The sequence below is a fragment of the Camelina sativa genome, chromosome 17 (genome assembly GCF_000633955.1).
Source record: "Camelina sativa cultivar DH55 chromosome 17, Cs, whole genome shotgun sequence".
Lineage (NCBI taxonomy): Eukaryota > Viridiplantae > Streptophyta > Magnoliopsida > Brassicales > Brassicaceae > Camelina > Camelina sativa.
Window position 1 is genome coordinate 31,103,615 of NC_025701.1, and position 20,750 is coordinate 31,124,364.

General features: G+C 38.3%; 6 protein-coding genes and 1 long non-coding RNA gene across 11 annotated transcripts; 5 read left to right on the forward strand and 2 right to left on the reverse strand.

Annotated features, from left to right (window-relative positions):
* On the forward strand, positions 544 to 6,325 carry LOC104758491 (NADP-specific glutamate dehydrogenase). 3 transcript variants are annotated; one of them, XM_010481371.2, is made up of 16 exons: positions 544 to 836; positions 1,434 to 2,082; positions 2,617 to 2,746; positions 2,834 to 3,035; positions 3,191 to 3,277; positions 3,358 to 3,417; positions 3,493 to 3,579; positions 3,941 to 4,012; positions 4,105 to 4,160; positions 4,414 to 4,499; positions 4,916 to 5,006; positions 5,075 to 5,232; positions 5,352 to 5,443; positions 5,711 to 5,791; positions 5,880 to 5,953; positions 6,077 to 6,325. In XM_010481371.2, exons 2-16 carry the CDS (start codon positions 1,521 to 1,523, stop codon positions 6,150 to 6,152), a joined length of 1,914 nt encoding a protein of 637 aa, XP_010479673.1. In that variant the 5' UTR covers positions 544 to 836; positions 1,434 to 1,520; the 3' UTR covers positions 6,153 to 6,325. The 3 variants fall into 3 exon arrangements, with proteins under 3 accessions (XP_010479673.1, XP_010479674.1, XP_010479672.1); XM_010481372.2 differs by having other exon boundaries at positions 544 to 782; XM_010481370.2 differs by having other exon boundaries at positions 545 to 831.
* Positions 6,354 to 8,818, reverse strand: LOC104758490 (RWD domain-containing protein 1-like). Its single transcript, XM_010481369.2, has 11 exons — positions 8,668 to 8,818; positions 8,460 to 8,525; positions 8,302 to 8,369; positions 8,056 to 8,089; positions 7,898 to 7,967; positions 7,756 to 7,813; positions 7,398 to 7,526; positions 7,190 to 7,281; positions 6,993 to 7,071; positions 6,822 to 6,903; positions 6,354 to 6,733 (listed from the first exon to the last, which is right to left on the reverse strand). Exons 1-11 carry the CDS (start codon positions 8,672 to 8,674, stop codon positions 6,660 to 6,662), a joined length of 759 nt encoding a protein of 252 aa, XP_010479671.1. The 5' UTR covers positions 8,675 to 8,818; the 3' UTR covers positions 6,354 to 6,659.
* Positions 8,877 to 11,159, forward strand: LOC104758489 (syntaxin-81-like). Its single transcript, XM_010481368.2, has 7 exons — positions 8,877 to 9,155; positions 9,351 to 9,434; positions 9,569 to 9,673; positions 9,937 to 10,080; positions 10,188 to 10,445; positions 10,532 to 10,663; positions 10,993 to 11,159. The coding sequence occupies exons 1-7, from the start codon at positions 9,078 to 9,080 to the stop codon at positions 11,134 to 11,136; spliced, it is 945 nt and encodes a 314-aa protein (XP_010479670.1). The 5' UTR covers positions 8,877 to 9,077; the 3' UTR covers positions 11,137 to 11,159.
* LOC104758493 (uncharacterized protein At1g51745-like) lies at positions 11,422 to 14,972 on the forward strand. 3 transcript variants are annotated; one of them, XM_010481375.2, is made up of 4 exons: positions 11,422 to 11,702; positions 11,851 to 12,186; positions 12,287 to 13,278; positions 13,728 to 14,972. In XM_010481375.2, the coding sequence occupies exons 2-4, from the start codon at positions 11,993 to 11,995 to the stop codon at positions 14,465 to 14,467; spliced, it is 1,926 nt and encodes a 641-aa protein (XP_010479677.1). In that variant the 5' UTR covers positions 11,422 to 11,702; positions 11,851 to 11,992; the 3' UTR covers positions 14,468 to 14,972. The 3 variants fall into 3 exon arrangements, with proteins under 3 accessions (XP_010479677.1, XP_010479676.1, XP_010479675.1); XM_010481374.2 differs by having other exon boundaries at positions 11,425 to 11,702; positions 11,859 to 12,186; positions 13,725 to 14,972; XM_010481373.2 differs by having other exon boundaries at positions 11,426 to 11,702; positions 13,725 to 14,972.
* LOC104758494 (putative F-box/kelch-repeat protein At5g03000) lies at positions 16,533 to 17,627 on the forward strand. The gene has a single exon (XM_019239037.1). The coding sequence runs from the start codon at positions 16,533 to 16,535 to the stop codon at positions 17,625 to 17,627; it is 1,095 nt and encodes a 364-aa protein (XP_019094582.1).
* On the forward strand, positions 19,072 to 20,683 carry LOC109130043. Its single transcript, XR_002036217.1, has 2 exons — positions 19,072 to 19,169; positions 19,633 to 20,683. It is a non-coding gene; the product is annotated as an uncharacterized LOC109130043 (long non-coding RNA).
* LOC104758495 (proline-rich receptor-like protein kinase PERK15) lies at positions 19,640 to 20,605 on the reverse strand. Its single transcript, XM_019239258.1, has 4 exons — positions 20,487 to 20,605; positions 20,249 to 20,399; positions 20,001 to 20,162; positions 19,640 to 19,902 (listed from the first exon to the last, which is right to left on the reverse strand). The coding sequence occupies exons 1-4, from the start codon at positions 20,582 to 20,584 to the stop codon at positions 19,660 to 19,662; spliced, it is 654 nt and encodes a 217-aa protein (XP_019094803.1). The 5' UTR covers positions 20,585 to 20,605; the 3' UTR covers positions 19,640 to 19,659.

Genomic DNA, 20,750 nt, shown 5'->3' on the forward strand with positions numbered 1-20,750 from the left:
TTTCTTTTTTTTTTTGTTGGTGGTACCGTCCGAATGGAAACGGGTCAGGTCTGGGGTTGGAGTCGGTTCCTCAATTTTGAAGCAAACCGGTTCAATTGTTTTTATTTTTGATTAAGCGGTTTAGGCATATCTGACGACGTAACTTATTTAGTCGACCGATTAATACAGTATATTTTAATTTAATATTCTATTAAAATAGGTTAAATTCTAAAATATGCCCATTTTCGATTTTATATTTGCAAAAATTATGAATCTGAAAAATAAGACAACACATTTAACATATACTAAAATATATTTCTATCTTTTATAAACTTGCTATATTTACAGCAAAATACTGTATGGAACTAAAATTTTCATCATTAAATGAAAACAAATATTTTACTTTTGTGTTTTCTTTCCCCATTTTACATTTGTAAACTAGAAAATATATAACATTTTTTTTTGAATTGATTATTGGGTGAATAGGTGATTAAAAAGGTCACTAAACATGTTTAATTAACCACAATTAGATTTAAACCCCTTTAGTAGTAGAGAGTAGTAGACCTTTTACAAGTTCTTACTTCTTACGCATTCACCTTTTGTTGATTTGGGATTTTCTCATTTTTTGTTGGCTTCTTCTTCTTCTTCTGCAACAAATCGCTTTGGTCGATTTATCTTTATCCCAGGCTCAAAGCTCCCCACTTCTTCAGAATCCGGCGAAGATATCATTTTTATCAACAAGTTCTTCGAGCAGCAGCAGAGCTATGTCTCTTTTAAAGTCTCTTTAGCGACAATTGTCTTTCGTAAGGTTTCTCTTTATTTTATCGGCGACCCGTCGCTACAGGCAAAAAAGTAAAGTTACGATCTTTTTTTCTTTTTTGGTTTCAATTTATCTTTGTTTCTTCATGAACTTGACGAAATTATCTGCTAAATTGAGCAAGTATTTGGTTTTTTTTTTTTTTGGTTTCTCACTGTTTTGATGTTTTTGTGAAAGATGTTAGATTTGATCACTGTTTCAACTGCTGCGGCTTCTTAGGTATCCATTAGAGTTTGGGAAATGATTTAGGACTTGGTTCTTATATTTCAATCGGCGCTGTATAGTATTAAAGTTTGGGTCTTTGATGTCTGGATGATTCACTAGTGAGATAATATCAGTTCATTTTCCTCCGAAATGTGTTCACAAGCTTAGAGTAATGACTTGCGTTTTGTTGGTAAGATGATTTCAAAGCGTTTTCTGAGATTTGGTCTGGATCTAATTTGTTTGAGGCCTCTCTAGTTTGTGCATTTCTTGGTAGGTGAAGTCTAGTCTATGCCATTTGGTATTATGTGCTGAGAAACTGAAATGTGGATGGTGGTTTCTTGTATGAGAAAGTGCTTATTTTTTAGTAGTCTAAACTATATTTCTTTGGGTTTTTTTTCCTAATTGTGGACTGTTTATCTCTGTTGCGCACTAGGTTCGGGCGTTTGTACCAAGTGTAGGATACAGTTGCTGTTAGTCAGCAAAAGAGAAACTTAAGGTGGGGTTAAAACTGTGATGCTGAATGTTTGGACCAACAGGTGGGTTGGGGATGAATCCCTCAATGGATGATATGAACTTAATCCAGCAGGCACAAAGGCATCAGCTTGTTGTAAGTAATCTTGGCGAAGAAATTGATTTGGAAATTGGACCTGGAGATGATGACGCTGCTTTTGCTAACAATTCATTGATTGGCGGGCCTCCACGGGACCCCTCTACTGGGGAACATGATGAAACGAAGCATATGGTTTTGGTATCTGACCTCCCCAGTGAGGATCAGGATATGTCAAAGGGTCAACCGGTGAAGAGAAAGAAAAAAGTTGTCAAACGGTGGAGAGAGGAATGGGCTGACACGTACAAGTGGGCTTATGTCGATATGAAGGATGGAACAGCTAGGATATTTTGTTCTATTTGCAGAGAGTATGGTAGAAAACATCGAAGAAATCCTTACGGTAATGAAGGAAGTAGAAACATGCAGATGAGTGCATTAGAAGAACACAACAATAGTTTACTACACAAAGAAGCTCTGCGTCTCCAAACGGCTTCCAAAGAAAAGATTGTTGTTGACAAGCCCATTTATGTGAAGAGTAAGTTATTTACATTTTTGGTTCAAGTGAATGATCTCCTTTTCTATGTAGTGAGTCAAGATAATTTGCAACTCCTTGTGTTCCATCTAACCAACTTTCACTGAACTATCTTTGAACTTTCTCTTGTCTACTTTTCGTAAATATATTTGTATATCCAGTTTTAGTGAAATTTACAGCTTTAAGTGATGAAATGAAACAAGTCGTAATAGGAAGTATTTTACTAACAAATGCTTAGATGCAGTTAGTTTCGTGAAAGAGAGAAAGTTGTAAATTCTATTTTTTTTGTTAAACTTGTGAACTTGTAAATTCTTGGTATGTCTGCTTTCTTTCCATAAGGCTCAGGTTTATATTCTTCTGATTAGGATAGAGATCGTATAATTCTTTTTTATTTTAAAATATGAAAGAAAAATGTTGACTCCTTGGTTTTCTGTTTCTTGTCTTGCTCCATTTGATCTTTGTATCTCTGTATGGCATGGCTAGTGTCTTTCTGCTTATTCTTTTGTTAACTGTTTGCACTTTTCCCTCTCAATGAAGCTCTTATGTCAAAAAGTGCTGGTTCAATTGTTGAGGGTGCCCTGAAACGAGATCCTAATGAGATTGAATTTGTTCAATCTGTACAAGAATCTGTGCATGCTCTAGAGCGGGTAATTGCAAAAAATTCTCAGTAAGTTGCAGTTTGCTTCTCATCTTTGTAACATAGTTTTCAGGAAACCGCATCCAAATCACAGTGTTCCATTCTTATTTATTTCAGTTATGTCAATATCATGGAGCGGCTACTAGAACCTGAACGTATGATAGTTTTTCGAGTTCCATGGATTGATGATCGTGGTGAAACACATGTAAATCGCGGGTTTAGAGTTCAGTTCAATCAAGCACTGGGTCCCTGTAGGGGTGGTATCCGATTTCATCCATCCATGAACTTAAGCATTGCCAAATTTCTTGGCTTTCAGCAGGTACTGTGAAATCCTTCAATTATCTTTCCTCTGGTTTCTCTTATATTTCCCCTTATTTTCTTTTTGCCATTTTCCTTTTTCTTTTCCCTGGTGGCCACCTTAACTGTTCTTTTGCGTCGTTTTGGACTGTAATTTGTTTGTGTAATCCTTTGCAGACGTTGAAAAATGCTCTGTCACCATATAAACTGGGAGGGGCATCTGGTGGAAGTGACTTTGATCCTAAAGGCAAAAGTGACAATGAGGTGACATCTTCGCCCCTTACAGTTTTTCCTGCGAGTGATCTTTTAAAGGTGTTCTGATATGTGGCTTTGTAACATCGCAGATTATGAGATTTTGCCAAAGTTTCATGAATGAGATGTACAGATATATGGGTCCTGACAAAGTAAGTAGAATGGTTATTCCCTTTTAGCAAGTATATATTTTCTGTAATGGTTTTTGAATATATTATATACTTTAGGATCTTCCATCAGAGGAGGTCGGTGTTGGTACTCGGGAAATGGGATATCTTTTTGGACAATACAGACGACTTGCTGGTCAGTTTCAGGTACTGAAAGTCAGCGGACGCTGAAGCTTTTTTTTTCATGATATTTCCTTTTGCCTCCTGCCTTTTTTTCCTGGCAACAGAATGGCAGTAGACTTTTTTATTTGGCTCTCGTTCCTAATAGGTCATTTCTTATCAAGTTAGTTTTTTTTTTCGTTTTATTCTTTTTGGGAGTAAAATTTGTGATTTTTGAGGGAAGAATATTACTAATATTTGTATTCATTCTCTCATATACTGGACCATTTCAGTGCTAAATGTCCTCGGCTGTGCTTTTTACTGTACTCATTTATTTGCATTAGTTTTTGCTGTTGGGAGAGAATAAAGAGTTTTGGCTGTTATATCTTTGTGTCAATTACTTATGCAGGGAAGTTTTACAGGACCGAGGATATATTGGGCTGCTTCTAGCCTCAGAACTGAAGCTAGTGGCTATGGTGTGGTAAGGATAGTTTTATTTTATTTTTAAATATGTAGAACACTGTTAACATGTCATGACTCTGTATGAACTAAAACTCATTTGGATTCTTTCAGGTGTACTTTGCACGACTTATGCTTGCAGATATGAATAAGGAAATAAAGGGACTAAGGTTTCATTCTTGATCCTTTTAAATATGTGCTCTCACCAGTGTTTTGGATCTCTGAGTTTATCTAATCAGCAAGATACTTTTTACTTTCGTTTTTCTCTTGCGAGAGTTTTTTAGTTCTTGCTCATTATTCTGTCAGTTCTAAAATGTCGTACAAAAACTAGTCCTTCTGATAGTTTGGCTTCTCACATAACACTGAAGCTTGTGTATAAATTTGTGACTCTCATCTTATGAAACCATATACTCTATATATTAGATGTGTCGTGAGTGGTTGCGGGAAGATTGCGATGCATGTTGTAGAGAAGCTAATTGCTTGTGGAGCCCATCCGGTTACAGTTTCAGGTTGTCCACGCATCTTATCATTCTAGATTTGCAGCAACTCGAGTATGTAGTTTTTTCTGCCTTATTCTGTTGTTTTAACCATCTTTAAGGTGGCTCTTAGTTGAGCTAAGAGTTGATTTAAGCCCCGGTCTGCCAGATGAACGGTCAGACCTTGCTTATATGTATTGGTGTCTTCTTTTAGGCCAATGCTTAGAGGTCTCGAATTGAATGTGTAGTTATTTTGCCAATGGATCTTGATTAGTTAGGCCAATGTAAGAAGTTACCTCAGCTGTCTCTGACGTATTGTGCTGCTAAAGAGTTAGCATTCTGCAGAAATGATTTTTTTTTTTTTGCTTTGCAATTGAATTCCATAGACAACAAGCAGCCGATGGAGTTGATTTATAGCACTGATTTTTGCTGATGCAAACTTTGTACAGATTCAAAAGGATATTTGGTGGACGATGACGGATTTGATTATATGAAACTTGCATTCTTGAGAGATATAAAATCCCAACAGAGAAGTTTGAGGTATTAATCGTCCTAGAATCACTTGGCTAATAAGATAGATCCCAACTAAACATGTGTCTGTTATGCAGAGACTATTCCAAGACGTATGCAAGGGCGAAATACTTTGATGAACTAAAGCCTTGGAACGAAAGGTGTGATGTAGCATTTCCTTGTGCTTCTCAGAATGAAGTTGATCAAACAGATGCCATTAATCTGGTCAATGCAGGCTGCCGCTTACTGGTAGAAGGTAAAGATTTCTTATATCAAACAAATATTTTTAGGGCCTTTCGTTTTGTATTTAAGTTTGTTTTTTTTTGCTGTTCTTTTGTTATCTTATTCTAAACAGTATGGATGTGCTTTGTGCAGGCTCAAACATGCCGTGTACAGCTGAAGCAGTCGATGTTTTCAGAAAGGCGAATGTTCTGATTGCTCCTGCCATTGCTGCTGGAGCTGGAGGAGTGAGTTTCTTCATTTGACATCAATACTACATCTTAACCTGTTCTTAATTAATCTTTCGCATCATTGAATTACAACACTAAGGCATAGGAGAGGAATTGCTGCTGTCATAAAATAATGTGTAGGAGTGTGGTCACTGGTCTTACTGAGAGTGCTAGAGCTGTATCAGTTTCTTTTTTCTATTGTATATTGGGGATATGGACCCAAAGCACATAAATTTTTCTAAGATTTTATAAAAGGTGGTAGCTAAATGTATAATTTTGTTGAAGGTTGCTGCTGGTGAAATTGAAGTACTCCGTGAATCTAATTCAATGCAATGGTCAGCAGAAGATTTTGAGTCTAGATTACAGGTAACAAATCACTCGCATTTCTTTCAAAATTTTGTAGCTTTGGCCTGTGATAACGTCCTTATTAAGATAACTGCTCTGATATTGACAGGAAGCACTAAAACAGACTTATGAAAAAGCTCTTAAAGCAGCAAATGATTTTGGCTATCAGAAAGAAAGCCCTGAGTAAGTTCTCCTCTCCATACGCCAACAGTCACTGTACTATGTTGGTCTAAGCTGCTCTTAACAATGGTGAAATCCAAACGATTGCAATCCTTAATAGTTTTTCATCATGGGTTTTGATGACAGGGCACTTCTACATGGAGCAACAATTGCAGCATTTTTAAACATAGCTCAAGCCATGACGGACCAAGGTTGTGTCTAGCTAAATAGGCACTGCATCTTCAGTACTGGCAGGAGTTCTGTCTTAAAAACCTAATGGAGTAACATTGGACTCTTTGTAACATACAGTATTAGGTCCAATCTATATCATTAATTAGAAATATATACTCCGATAGGAATACTATTTTTATTTAATCAGCCATAGTACGTTCACTATGATTATTTGACTAGCAAAAATGGAAGATAATAGCTTAAACAAGGGTTTCCAAACGTTAACTATTTGTCCTTTAACAGAATTTGGCTTCTAAAAAGAAAAACTACAAAATCAGTGGCATTCTCTCATAAAGTGTTCTATGAATGAACAGACGGTGAGGGTAACATATAGATTTAAGACAAATGGTAATTCTCAGGATACTCTTGAGTGGATCAAAACTCGGAAAAACTGAGGATATGGAGATTAAACGCTTCTCAATGCAAGGTGAGTATCTTGCATCATGATCTCTATCCAGAAAAGAGCTTCAGTAATCAGGATATAAGGCTTGTTCTTAGCTCATGTCCGTGAAGAAGGAGCGGAAGAATCAGATTTCTCCGCCAAATAATGCTCAAGCATGTCTTCTTCATCATCTGTATCAAATAATCCAAAGCGGTACTTAAGAACCATTACTGGCTTATGGGAAAATCGCGTGTAAAGCAAAAAGAAAGATCATTTCACCTTCAAAGTCTTCGTCCTCAAAGTCGATGTCTTCTTCATCTTCCTCCTCGGATTCTTGATCAGCAGTGACCACCGTTCCTCTCTGAAGATGACAGAGTTAACAACAATAGTATTAGTTGAGATAATGAAATTCTAACAAGACTCCGATCATAAAACAGGAATGAGAAATACCGCTCGGCCACTTTCAAACCACTGTCTTCCTGTAAGCTTCTTCTCCTTGGTAACCGTAAGAGCAGAATCCGGCATCAGCCTAGGAAGTTTATTCACGGCCAGAGATATAAATTAATAACTCAGGTGGGTAATGAAAATGCCTGTTAATTGGTATATACGAGTACGAAAACAAGAATATCCAGGTAAACTTTACTCACTTGGCTCGCTCAAGTGCAAGCTCGGCCTCAAATCTCTCTCTCCATGCCAAAAATGTCTCCAGCGTAACAGGTTCTCCATGAGGGACAATTACCTGCAAAAAGAAATTTAGACAGGAACGGAACAAAAGAAGAAAGCAGACACATATCATGAAAGCCCAACGTGGTTATTGCAGCTTATACATCTGATCTACTGAGCAGACAACCATACCTCATCCTCTTTGGCAGCTTCTTCTTCGGCAAGCTCAGCTGCATCATCTTGCCCATAGTGTTCAGACAACCAGTCCTTTGCTGATGAGACCAGTGTATAGATCATAGCCATACCAAGATTTTCAGATGCCTGTGGGAAATAGCTTTGTGTTGAGTCATGCAATACAGAGTAGAAACAACATCACGAACCTTTTAATTCCAGATAAGAACCAGTCATCGAAAAGAAAATCGTATTAATTTTCTTGCTAAGCTATTCAGAAAGTCTGATTTAGGGAAATCATTGACGAGAGAGACCCTTCCAGTCTTACACTCTATGTATAAATATTATAAGAAGCCATAAAGTTGTAAGAATATGTTACCTCTTGTTCAAGCTTCTCTTTCAAGATGGTAAGGTCACCAACATGGATCCCTCGAATACTAGAAGAATACTCTACCCACATGAGTGTCATCATTGTATATCTGTTTTAGCTTGAAAAAAAAATGGTTAAACCAGGAATTTACCTTCTAACATCCAAAAGAGGAGCCTCGTCCGGGTAATTTTCTGTGTGTGAGAAAACCAAAGCCAGCTGAACTGCAAGACAAATTTGGGAGCTATAAGACTGAGAAAGTACAGGAGAGGCATATGATACAACAAGAATTTTTCTTCAAAGAGTAGTAACCTGGTGGAATAGCTGACTCCTCCAGATCATCATCCTATGAAGACAAAATAAGAAGCAGAGGATCAGGACAAATAGCAAATGTGCTAAATCAGAAGAGAATTCAGTTGACATTTGCTACAGTTCTAAGACAAGCTTTTCAAAAATCACATACAGCTTCTCTTGGTAAACAGCCAAAACAAAGCTAATAGGAAAACAAACAAGTAATTAAGGAAGTGAAGAAGAAAAGAGACGAATGGTGTTCTCTACCTGAGGAGTCACTGTAATCTGAAAGCATCGATTCGAAGTATTAAGCCCACTTTCACTAGAATGGATTTCTGAAACAATACAGTCGTTAAGAATTCAATCAATGCTCTCATCACCTCAATGATGAACATACAAGGAAACTCAAAACTAAAAAATCATACCTTTAAACTCATCCATAAGTATAGCTTCAAGAGCTTCAATCTCCATATCCTGTTCCTGCTTATACTCTACAGGATACACAACACCCATTAAATTCTCAAATCGAAATCGAGATCAATCATAAACCATTTACTCTCCAGTGATAAGCTTTGATTCTATGGTAAAACGAAGAAATTATGAAACTTTAAGAAGGGAATTGATCGAACTCACCCGTCATGGTGACACCTTTGTCGTGAAAGCTTTGAGATTGTCTGAATATCGAACTCCACAGTGACCAAGAGCGACGTTAACGAGAGAGAGAGAGAGATAAACCTAAAGGAGAGAACTTTACAATCCCTAAACCGGTTGCGTTTAACTCTCTATTCACTTTTTTTTTTCCTTTTGTGTTATAAACTGCAAAAAAAAAAAAGGCAAGCCCTTTCTCTCTCTCTCTCTCTCTTCTCGTCTCCGATCTTCTCGTCATCTATTTCGTTTAAATTTCTTCTCCGAATCGCCGGAGGATTAAAAAAAAAAACCCATCTTTGAATCTAAAGAGACTGTGATTCTAAAGCTATTGACTGATTGGTTGATTGATTGATAAGGGAGAAGCATTGATCTCTGATCTGAATTTTGTGTACAAGATGTCGAGATTTAGAGACAGGACCGAGGATTTCAAGGATTCTGTTCGGAAAGCCGCTGTTTCGATTGGTTATAATGAGGTGCGCGAGTCCCTTTCCAATCTTAAATCTCGTTTGATCGAAGCTATTTTGTTAAAAAGATGTTTTTTTTTTTGCATCTCTCAATTTTGATCATTCTCTAGGGTTTCAAGGGTTTTGTGTTGTTGTTGTTGTTGTGTTTCTAGATCGTGTTCGTTGACATTTGATCTGATTCGTTTGTCTTAACGTGTGATATAGTCTAAAGTGGCATCGACAATGGCGTCTTTTATTATACATAAGCCAAAGGAGAGATTGCCGTTCACGAGAGCTGCTTTCAAAACGGTAACTTTTTTTAGCGATTCACCCAATTTTGGAGTTTGCGTTTGTTCTATTTTGACCCGATTTGCATTATTATCCAATGATTTTGTGTGTGTGTGTGGGTGTTGCTACTAACTTGTTGATGTTGGTTGATTTAGCTGGAAAGCATCAGGGAGTTGGATCAGTTTATGTTGAAGCATCGAAAGGATTATGTTGATATGCACCGGACTACAGAAGAGGAAAAGGATAGCATTGAACAAGAAGTAAGTAATCTTTTCCCACTATGGTTGAGATTTAACATATGGGACTTCTGTTATCGTACTGAATGTAGCATCTCACATTGCGAAAACTCAGGAAGATGAACTTTTTTTTAATTATCTTAGATAGTGATGATTTTACTATATTCTTACACTGAGGAACTTGAATATAGCATTCTTATATTTCATGTGTTGTTTGATGGAGAGTTCTATGTCTACTTATGTGTGGTGTAATATCTGCTAACTCTCTCTCTCTCTCTCTCTTGCAGACTTCTCTTTTTATAAAAACTTGCAAAGAACAGATCGATATTCTCAAAAACAGTATTAGAAATGAAGAAGCAAACTCCAAAGGATGGCTTGGCCTCCCTGCAGATAACTTCAATGCTGATACTATAGCACACAAACATGGAGTGGTATGATATGCACCAATGTAGTAAGCTAGCTTTGTTATTTTTTCTTTTCGTTTCACTCAAAAGTATCTAGACGTGAAGAAATAATGGTAATTTTTTTTTGTTTGCAGGTTTTGATTTTGAGTGAGAAACTTCATTCAGTCACTGCCCAGTTTGATCAGCTTAGAGCTACTCGTTTCCAAGACATTATTAACAGAGCTACGCCGAGAAGAAAACCTAAGAGGATCGTGAAGGAAGCTAATCCAATTAACACGACTCTGGCAAATTCGGAGTCCATAGAACCTGATGAAATTCAGGCCCAACCTCGTAGAGTACAACAACAACAACAACAACAACAACTTCTAGACGATGAAACACAAGCCCTTCAGGTAACAAGGCAGTTCTACATGGTCTTTGAAAACTTGCATGAGTTTTGTAGATATGCTAAATTTTGAAATTTGTAATTTGTTTGCAGGTAGAGCTAAGTAATCTTTTAGATGGTGCTAGGCAGACAGAGACTAAGATGGTGGAGATGTCTGCGTTAAACCACTTGATGGCAACTCATGTTCTGCAACAAGCCCAACAGATAGAGGTTCTTTATGACCAGGTTAGGACTTATAAACTTCTCTCAAGCTCTCATCTCGATGGACTGTTTTATAAACTTCTTTACACATAGTGCCTCTCTTTGCTAGCTAAAATTTGAATTCGGATGCTATCATAGTCACCTAAAGTAGTAGGTATAGAGACAGGAAAGAAACTTTGTATTGGTCCAATTTGAATTTCTCTTCACTTTAGTGAAATGGAACTATTATTGTTTTCAGCTATCTGAAGTTCCTAAGAACCCCATTTGGATGTTTCAATGACTCAATACCATTCCCAGTACTTTAGTTTATCTGTTTGTGTGGTTTTCTGACTCAGCTTGACACTAAAATGCAGGCGGTTGAGGCAACAAAGAACGTGGAGCTTGGAAACAAAGAGCTTTCTCAAGCAATCCAACGTAACACCAGCAGCAGAACCTTTCTCTTGCTGTTTTTCTTCGTCCTTACTTTCTCCGTCTTGTTCTTGGATTGGTACAGTTAAAGAAACCATTTTCCAACAACAAACCCTCATACAGTTTGTGTAGATTTTTGATTATTGTTAATTAACGATAAATTATGAAAATTTGGAAAGGGGTTGGTTTAATGTGAAAACAAAAGTTATTGAGACTTTGGAAGGGGCTTTGATCCGAACTCAAGTCTCATTTATTACCAAATTTGACACCTTTGAGATCAGATGTCTGAATATAGAACTCACAGTTTGCCTCGTGGCCAAAGGAGCGACGTAACGAGAGAGATAAGTCAGATAACCTAAAAAGGAGTGGACAAAAAAGTTCCTAAAACGGTGTCGTGTGCTACTGTACTTGAGAGTCTCTCACCTTGGATGTGCTTTTTGACCTCCTCTTCTCTCTCAGTCTTTCTCTCTCTCTCTCTCTCTCCAAAACAATCCCTTTCTCTCTCATCTCCTCTCTCTGTCTTCCTCTGTTCATTAAACCGTCGGAGCAAAAACCCTTTTTTCACAACCTAAAGAGAAATGCGGTCCTAATGCTATATTGATTCATAGAACAGATAAGAGAAACATTCCAACGCCGCAAGAGTATCAAAAAAGAGGTATCTGGATCTCTGCTTCTTCTCAGATCTCTCTTTCTCAAGACTCTTTTCAACCAACTTACCTAATTCTTTTGAAATCCCCTGTTCTTGGTTGCATGTTGTGTCTTTAAGTTTTTTTTTCTTTTCCTCTGATTTTTGTTGGTTGCAGCCTTGCAGGATTCAAGAAGAGGCATTCTTTTATCTAGTGAGAGAGAGAGTCACTTCATTGCGATTTTCAAATTATAAAAAGTTTTGATTTTTAGGTCATTTTCGAAAGTTCATTTTTTTCTTTCTGGTGCTTCGTCTGTGTAATGGAGAGTAATGATGACCAAAACTTGGAGGCGATTAATGCGTCGGTTGGAAGATTGGTATGGGTTCGCCGCCGTAACGGTTCTTGGTGGCCCGGACAGACCTTGGTTCATGACCAAGTTTCTGACAACAACTCTTTGGTTTCTACAAAAGTTGGCACTCCAATAAAGCTTCTAGGTCGTGATGATGTTAGCGTGTAAGTGTACTCTTTTCTCTTGTCTTTTCCGCAATCTCTCATTCTCTTTACCCTTAGTTTTGCCTTTTATGCCTTAAAGTGTTCTTCTTTATGACTCCAGGGATTGGTATATTCTTGAAAATTCCAAGACGGTGAAGGCGTTTCGTTGTGGAGAGTATGATACTTGCATTGAGAAGGCAAAGGCTGCTGCAGCAGCGAGCGCTGGTAATAAAAAAGCTGCCAAGTGTACTCGCCGAGAAGATGCTATTAACAATGCTCTCGAGATTGAGAATTCACATCTTGCAAAAGAAGATCATCCAGGAGATAATTTGTGTAGTTCGTCTGGTGAGGAAGATTCTAAAAGGTGTCTTTCTGGCAAAGAGGATGAGGATTTGGGATCCTCTGATGCAGGAGAGGCTGAGGATGAATTGGATTCAGTGCCGGAGCAATTGCAATCCAGTATGTCTTCCCAAGAAATGAATAATGTCGGAGTTCTTAAGGTGCAGCCGAGGAGAAGGAGAACACCAAATGACTCGGAAGATGATGGGACTGAAGGAGTCAAGCGAATGAGAGGGCTTGAGGATATTGGGAAAGAACAGGTTGGTGCTATCATTGAGCATAGGCAAGAAATGGGTTTGATCTCTGCAGGCCACAGTGATTCAGTGTCGAATGGAAATATCATTGCCAATGGGGACAAGGTATGCTCCCCGACATCACTTAAAAGAAAAAGGGCACAAGTCATAATTGCTCATGAGTGCTCTAAAAGAAAAAACCGACGCCGGCAATTGACAGAGGTGTTAGAGAGTACAGCTATGGTCTCTGTCCCTGTTACCTGTGACCAGCTCGTCACTTTGGATAGTCAAGGAATTTATGACACCAAAGTATCCGGAATGGAGTCTGTTGAATCATTGAAAAGTGTATCTGTTGTAATCAACAATAACTCAGACAGCACCGGAATTTCATGTGAGGATGCTTATGAAAATGTTGTTGGAGCCTCCCATAACAACAAGGCAAAAGACAGTGAGATTTCTAGCATTTCGGTTTCGGCAGATGATGATTCTTCTGACAGATTATTTGATGTTCCATTAATTGGAGAAGAAAAACACTCAGAAGGTATATGTGGCTAAACCTCTCTTAAGTGTTTGTACATGTTTTGGTTCATCTAATTGCAAGAGTCTGCATATTGCCTCTTCTGTAGTAAAGAAAGAAAAGCTTGCTTTTGTCGTCCAGTTTATTTTGTCACATGATAGAGTAAAGACTTATATGACCATTTTCTGGAGAAGCTGCCTGGTGAAAACTAGATAGCTTTGGTGTTTCCTAATGTTTGACTTGTTTTATAGCTAGATGATTTATATATATTTTTGGCAGTGACTTGTTTTATGACTCAATTGCTTCTGCATTCATTATCTGCTGCTAGTATTGTGTGTTTCTCCACCTTTGTAGGATCCAATGGGTTGATCTCTTAGATCTAATTTAGTGTTTGCTTTTATCATTTGCCTCTCTTTTGGGTTTTGAACAGTGTCATTTATGCTGACATCCATTGTTATTTATTTTTCCAGCAGCTTGTCGAATCTCCTCACCAAGGAGAGTTCTTGTTACTGATTTAACGAGGCGTGGTCAGAGTAGTCACGATGTGGTTATTAAGAATGAGGGAAGTAATGGATGTGCTTCTACAAGTCCACCAGTTTCAGAACCTGTCTACTCAAATTTGAACGGGGTTGAGACGAGCACTTCTAAGTGGCAGCTAAAAGGAAAGAGGAACTCGAGGCAGATGAGTAAGAAACAAGAAGCGAGAAGAACTGTTTACGGAGAAGAAGCTAATAAAAACAGTTCTATGCCTCATTCTGGGCTGTACGAGGTGAACATTGAGGTAAAAGAAAACTATAAGAAACCCCGTAATGTTCCGCTGGTGTCTCGTATGAGTGAATTGAATGGTAAAGCTATTGTTGGGCATCCTTTAACTGTTGAAATCTTGGAAGAAGGCTACTGCAACGGTGCGGTATTGTCACAAGTTGTTGTGAAGACGAAGCCATTGTCTAAAAAGAATGGCAAGAAGAGACGTGGTTCTTCATGGAATACAAAGAAGAAATCGTCTTCCCAATCGATAAAGACAAGGCGGCTCTCTACTCTAACGAGCCAGAGGTTGACGGAAAAAATCAAGAAGCAGGCGACCGGGAAGGCAAAGGAAACAGTTGTAGCTTGTATACCGCTGAAAGTAGTTTTTAGTAGGATAAACGAAGTGCTGAAAGGCTCAGCAAGACAAACGCAACACCGAGCATTGCCATCTGCAGCCAAAACGTGAAAAGAGAGAAGAGAGTCTTTTGCCTGGCTTTTTTACATTCCTTTGTTTTCCTGTCATCGAATCTGCCTGAGTTTTGATGCATTAGCTGAGATGAAAATAGGCCTGCTTTAGGAGAAGCTTGATGGGTTTTGCTGTTTTGGGTTTAAAGAGAGACTTTTGTGGCCGTGCAGAGACAGATAAGCTGTGACTCTGAGTGAGCAAATGTAAATATCAGTAGTTAGTTAGTAGTTGAGATGTAAAACGGGCTTCAGATTAGGTGGAAGGGATGAGATTGCTGCTTAGAAAGAATTGCTTGTTTCAGGTAACTCAAATTGTTTGTTTTTTTTCTCTTTATTTTCTTTGTACTCTTAGATTCTCTTGTCAAGAAAAGAAGATTGTCTTTTTCTTTTCTTGCTCTGTGTTTGTAATTCTGTTTCAGAAAATTCACCAGATCATTGAACCCTTAAAAGACCTGACATACTCTTAATAAAAGTGTCTGGTGACGACGTTCAGACTTTTCAGTTCAGTCTTGGTAGTATATTTCAGTCTTGCTTGCTTATACAGTCAGTATTAGAGTATTTCTATATCAAAACCCAATCCAATTTTTTTTTTCTTTGTTTTCATGTGAATATACTGTTTTTCATCACCAATGTCAATGTCAAAACGAAATTAACAATATGGATGAATGAATAATATCCAACAATATATGGGTTTAACAGTATAATTTTTAGTTATATATCTTAACTAAGAAACTAAAAGTATAATTTAGCATCATCCCACACGAGGCCGCATGGGAAACTAAAAGTATAACCTATGTGTCTGCTTAGGCGTGGGTAAAGTACAAATCTAGTTCCCAGTGGTTCACGCTTGCACCAATCCCCAAACATGAGAAGTTACTGCTGCCCAACCTTTCGTTTCCTTATCTATATCCCAAATCCTCATCGGAGGTACTGAAAAGAAAAGAGAGTATAACAGAAGAGTGTTAATTTTCGACTGTTGTTATCCTCATCATTCATCAAGGGCGTAGAATCCCCAAGATGATGTAGTTGACGGCATGATATATGTGTTTGGAGGCTATATGATATGCACAACAATATCGAGGATTGGGAGAGGTTTATGACTCTAAGTCACAAACTTGGGAGCCAGTATTGCCCACAGCACTAGATCTGATCACTGTTCAAATGAGTGTGATTCCAGGTAAGTTGGTAGCGGGCGGCAAATTAAGTTTACGCCACTGATGATGATGGCTAGAGTATTCGCTTGATGAGTGATTACTGCTTTGTAGAGATAGACAACATGGGGTGCCAAACACGTGTCTCCCAAGTGATGTTATTTAGGTATGATCCAGAGGGGATTTTTGGGGTGGACTACAGGACTAGGGTTAAGGGGCTTAAGGGACTTGATTTAATCTAGTGTGGGTGGCCGCTGTTTGGGTGAAGACTAAAGCATTGGTTGGTGCCACTAGCTAGGGGTGTGAGTCAGTGCACGTATTTTTTTTTTTTTTTTCCAAGTAGATAAGGAGGCCAATGCTCATGGGTGGGACAGAGCATTATAGAGCATGAGAAGGTATTACATAAACTTGTTTTTCCTGCTGTATCAGGTTTTCATAATCCATCATTATAACACACCTCGGCTCATCGTAAATTATGGGTAATGGAAATCTGATCCCAACGCATAGCAAAAGAGCCTTTAGAATTGCATAGAGTGTCTTCACGGATATGCGTACAAACTTTCTTCTCTGTTTCTGGTTATCGATTGTCAACATGCATAGCTCTGTTTGGAGTTTGCTTGTATTTTTTTTACTTTTAGCCTGCTTTTTTTTTTGTTCTTTTCTAAATGATACAGTATATAGAGAGGTAATTAAATGTCCAAACCAAATGAAAAGAAAAAGATTTACTGTATATAAAATGGTAAAGTGCTTAAATATACGTATTCCTTTAATAATAAAAAAAAAAAAAGATATAGTATATAAATAAGAAGGGTACGTACACCCTAAACTCAGAAAAGCAAGAGTCAGAAAACAAAACAATGAGCGAGGAGAAAGGAAAACCCTAAATCGAAAAGAGGGAGAAGGAGGAAGATAGGGATGAAGAAGAAATCATCAGAGATACCTCCACCTGTTCCGACAATGTCGTTCTCTTCGTTGCCGTACGACCTCGTTCTCAACTGTTTGGCTCGTGTGTCGAGATACCATCATCCATTTTTATCCATGGTCTCCAAGGATTTCAGATCTCTCATAGCTTCCCCTGATCTTGAGGCTACACGATCCCGCATGGGGATAACAGAGACTTACCTATGTGTCTGCTTACCCCAGTGTCTCTGCTCACGCTGGCGTCAGTGTGGTTTCCACGAACACGAAGACCGTTATTGCTGGTTCACACTTGCACCAATCCCCAAACAAGTGAAATTGGAACCCATCACTTCGTTTTCGTATCTCTATCCTAAATACTCAACTCTTCTCTCCATTGGTTCAGAGATTTACAAGACCGGTCTAACAGAACAAGGGCGTAGAGTCCCTGAGATGCGTGTACCTCGAGAAGATCCAGCCGTTGATGTAATTAACGGTAAGATATATGTGATTGGAGGCAATAAGTCCAGTAATATTGAAGATTGGGGAGAGGTTTATGACCCAAAGACTCATACTTGGGAGCCAGTATTGCCCACAACACTTGATCTCGCTAGTCAAATGAGTGTGGTTCCTGGTAAGTTGGTAATGGGTGGCAAAGTTTACAGCATTGGTGATGGTTATAAGCTTAGCTTGATGGAGACTTTTTGCTTGTTAAAGGTAGACAACATGTTGTGCCAGACGTGGGTTGAGATTGGGAAGTTATTTTGGAATGATCCAAAGGAAAATTTGGGTGGGACTAGGGTTAAGGGACTCGACAAACTGCCGGAATTTAGCTATCTAAGACATCTTACGTGTTCCTCATCCGCAAATTCCGATCAAGGAAGAAGAAGAGTGACAGTTTGGTGGGAGAAGGTGATGGTGTCTTGCGGTCGAAGTCGCTTTTGTCATAAGGAATGTAAGACAGATATTTGGTGTGCAGAGATTTCGTTTAAGAGACTCGATGGTCTAGGAGACCTTTGGGGATATGTTGAATGGTTTAAGATTGTGTTCACTTTACACACATGTCACGCTCCTTCCTATTTCCTTATGAATTCTGTTATTGTGACTTGTTGATCTATGGAATTTTGTTTTAGTTTTGAGAGGATTTTAGAACTTATAGGGATTATCTTACAACATTTTGAGCATTATCTTAAGAGATACAAAACGTATTGTGATTAGTCATTTAAAAGATTACATTAAAAACAGAACTAGAAGCACTCTTGGAATGATCATCTTTTAAATGACTATTAAAAGATGATCATTCCAAGAGTGTTTCTAGTTCTGTTTTTTTTTTTAAACATTTCAAGAGTGCTTCTAATTATGTTTTTCTAACAACTGCATTTAGTTCTAACAACAAAAAGTTGTATATATATCATGCAAAAATAATATTAGAGACAAGATNACTCACAAAGTCTTAGGTTTTTGTCCTAGATATATATTTTTGCCGAAAGGAAGTTTCAGTTTGATATATATACAGTACGTACCTGGGTCATTGTTGGACGGCGTTTCGCTGCATGGCGGACGCTAGCAGCAGCGCAAGCAACCACTCTCGTCATTTCGATGACATCAAAGTCATTCTCTAATCGCGGGTCAACAAAACCGTTGAAGTTGCCATCCTTNTGATTACATAAACGGAAACCTTGAAAAGCCACTTGTATTTGTGGCCATATATATACCCCTTCTGTTGAATCTTCCGTTCATGTAATCCTCATCATAGCTGATGAAACAGTTGCTGAGCTGTTAGCAAAATTTTATTACAACAAAGGTGGGGAAAGCAATTGTATTTGCGACCTCTCTTGAATCTTCTAACCTCACTCACATAGAGATTAGTCTCTCTCTATCTCTCTCTACTTCTCTTTTCACTCTCAGAAATGTCTAAGTGAAGAACAAGAAGCTTAGACCGATAAACATTAATCTTCTACATTTTTATTANAAAAAATTGAGGGTTGGTGCTAAGGCGAAACACAAAAATAATAACTAACCCAATCAACGATGCTATCATCATCGGAGAAAGCCCTTGATTTATCATAAGGTCGGCGCCCCGTTATCAATTCGATAAGCACCACTCCGAACGAGAAGACATCTNCTATCTCTCTCTACTTCTCTTTTCACTCTCAGAAATGTCTAAGTGAAGAACAAGAAGCTTAGACCGATAAACATTAATCTTCTACATTTTTATTAATCGGATCCAAGGATGCTTTTACAACATCTCACTTACTGTAGTTTCTCTCACTAACCACACACATGCTTTAGATCTTACTACTAGTTCAAGACTTAGTTTTACAAGCCACACTAATAACAACTCTTAACTATTCAACCTAACAATTCAAACTACTTTTTACTAGGGTCTAGGTGCTTGCACACCACCATCATTCCCACGGCTGGGCCTCAACTGGATTCATCAAGCAACACACTTATTATTTGGTTTGGGCCCTTAACAACATAACAGGCTCAAGAACAACGAAAGCTTATTTTCTCTGGTTGACCTTTGTCCACGTTGACTCCGCTTCTTCTTCTTCACGTGAGCCAATCTTTCTTACGACACTTTTTTCTTCTTCCTTGATTGTGTCGCCTGCTTCATCTTGTTCTGCTCATTGAAGCTTTCTCTTGCTACAGGTTCAACTTCAACAGAACTTATTAGAGGATTATAACATTTTTGACTTTTGAGCATTATTTTAACTGTTTAAGAGTAACTAAAACGAATCGATGATTTAATGTGATTATTTTTAGAGCTTTTAATCGAAAAGTCTTGCCTCCTAATGTAAATTTATGTTTTCGTTTCAATTCTATCGATTTATCTTGTTTTGATTAAGTTCAGGGACTATCTTTGTTGCTATTAGAAGAGAGTTTTCTTGTTTCATATATAAGCAAGCCGGTAGTCGTCGTCCCTTTCTTAATTGGCATAACGATCGATTAAAGGAAAGAAAGGGGCATAAACTGATTGATAAACATATAAAAACAAAAAAAATACTGTAGGGTTATTTTAATTAAAAGACTTTTTAACTGAGCCCTCTGTTTTGTCTTGGAGTCTCTTCTTCTTCTTCTTCTTCTTCACGGAACTTATCTGTTTTCTCGCCAGGTATGAGGGTCTGCTAGCTGCGTTACGTCATCCTTCGTTGATGCTAGAGGAGCTTGATGGTTCTAAGTCCTGACCATTTTCGCTCGTCAAACCGCTGCTACCAAATGTCTGGCTTTCAAGTGCCATTTTCTTGAATTTCTTCAAATCCTCTCTGTATTGTGTTGAGCAGTAATCCGAGCTCCCGTCTAAGCTGTAACCAGTGCTGTCTTCTGAAGCAACTCCTTCGGTTATGTCAGCTAGAGAAATGTTGCCTTCAAATGCTCGAACAATCTGCAATGACCCCAAGACTCACAAAGTCTTAGGTTTTTGTCCTAGATATATATTTTTGCCGAAAGGAAGTTTCAGTTTGATATATATACAGTACGTACCTGGGTCATTGTTGGACGGCGTTTCGCTGCATGGCGGACGCTAGCAGCAGCGCAAGCAACCACTCTCGTCATTTCGATGACATCAAAGTCATTCTCTAATCGCGGGTCAACAAAACCGTTGAAGTTGCCATCCTTTAGACCTTTTGCCATCAGAGGTTTCGCCTAGAGCAGTTCCAGAAACTTAGAAGCTTAATAAAAAAAAAAATTGAGGGTTGGTGCTAAGGCGAAACACAAAAATAATAACTAACCCAATCAACGATGCTATCATCATCGGAGAAAGCCCTTGATTTATCATAAGGTCGGCGCCCCGTTATCAATTCGATAAGCACCACTCCGAACGAGAAGACATCTGCTTTGTCTGTGAGTTTCCCAGAAGAGGCATATTCAGGGGCCAAGTAGCTGCATCTCACAAGAAACAAGTTTTAAAGATTGTTGGTTTGGTGATCAACTTATGGTTATGGTTGAATATAGAAAGGGCATTCATACCCGAATGATCCCATAACCCGAGTGGAAACATGGGTTTCACAGTCTGAACAAGACTTGGCGAGTCCAAAATCTGCTATCTGATGCACAAGGTTCAACATGACTAGTTAGTTGTGGAGTTTAAATATATAGAGCTTTTACAAGTTCAGATAATACCTTTGACTCATAGCTATTGTCAATCAAAATATTGGCAGCTTTTATGTCGCGGTGTATTGTTTTAGGGGTACCTGTGATAAACATGGCAAAAGGAAAAACCAAACACTCATT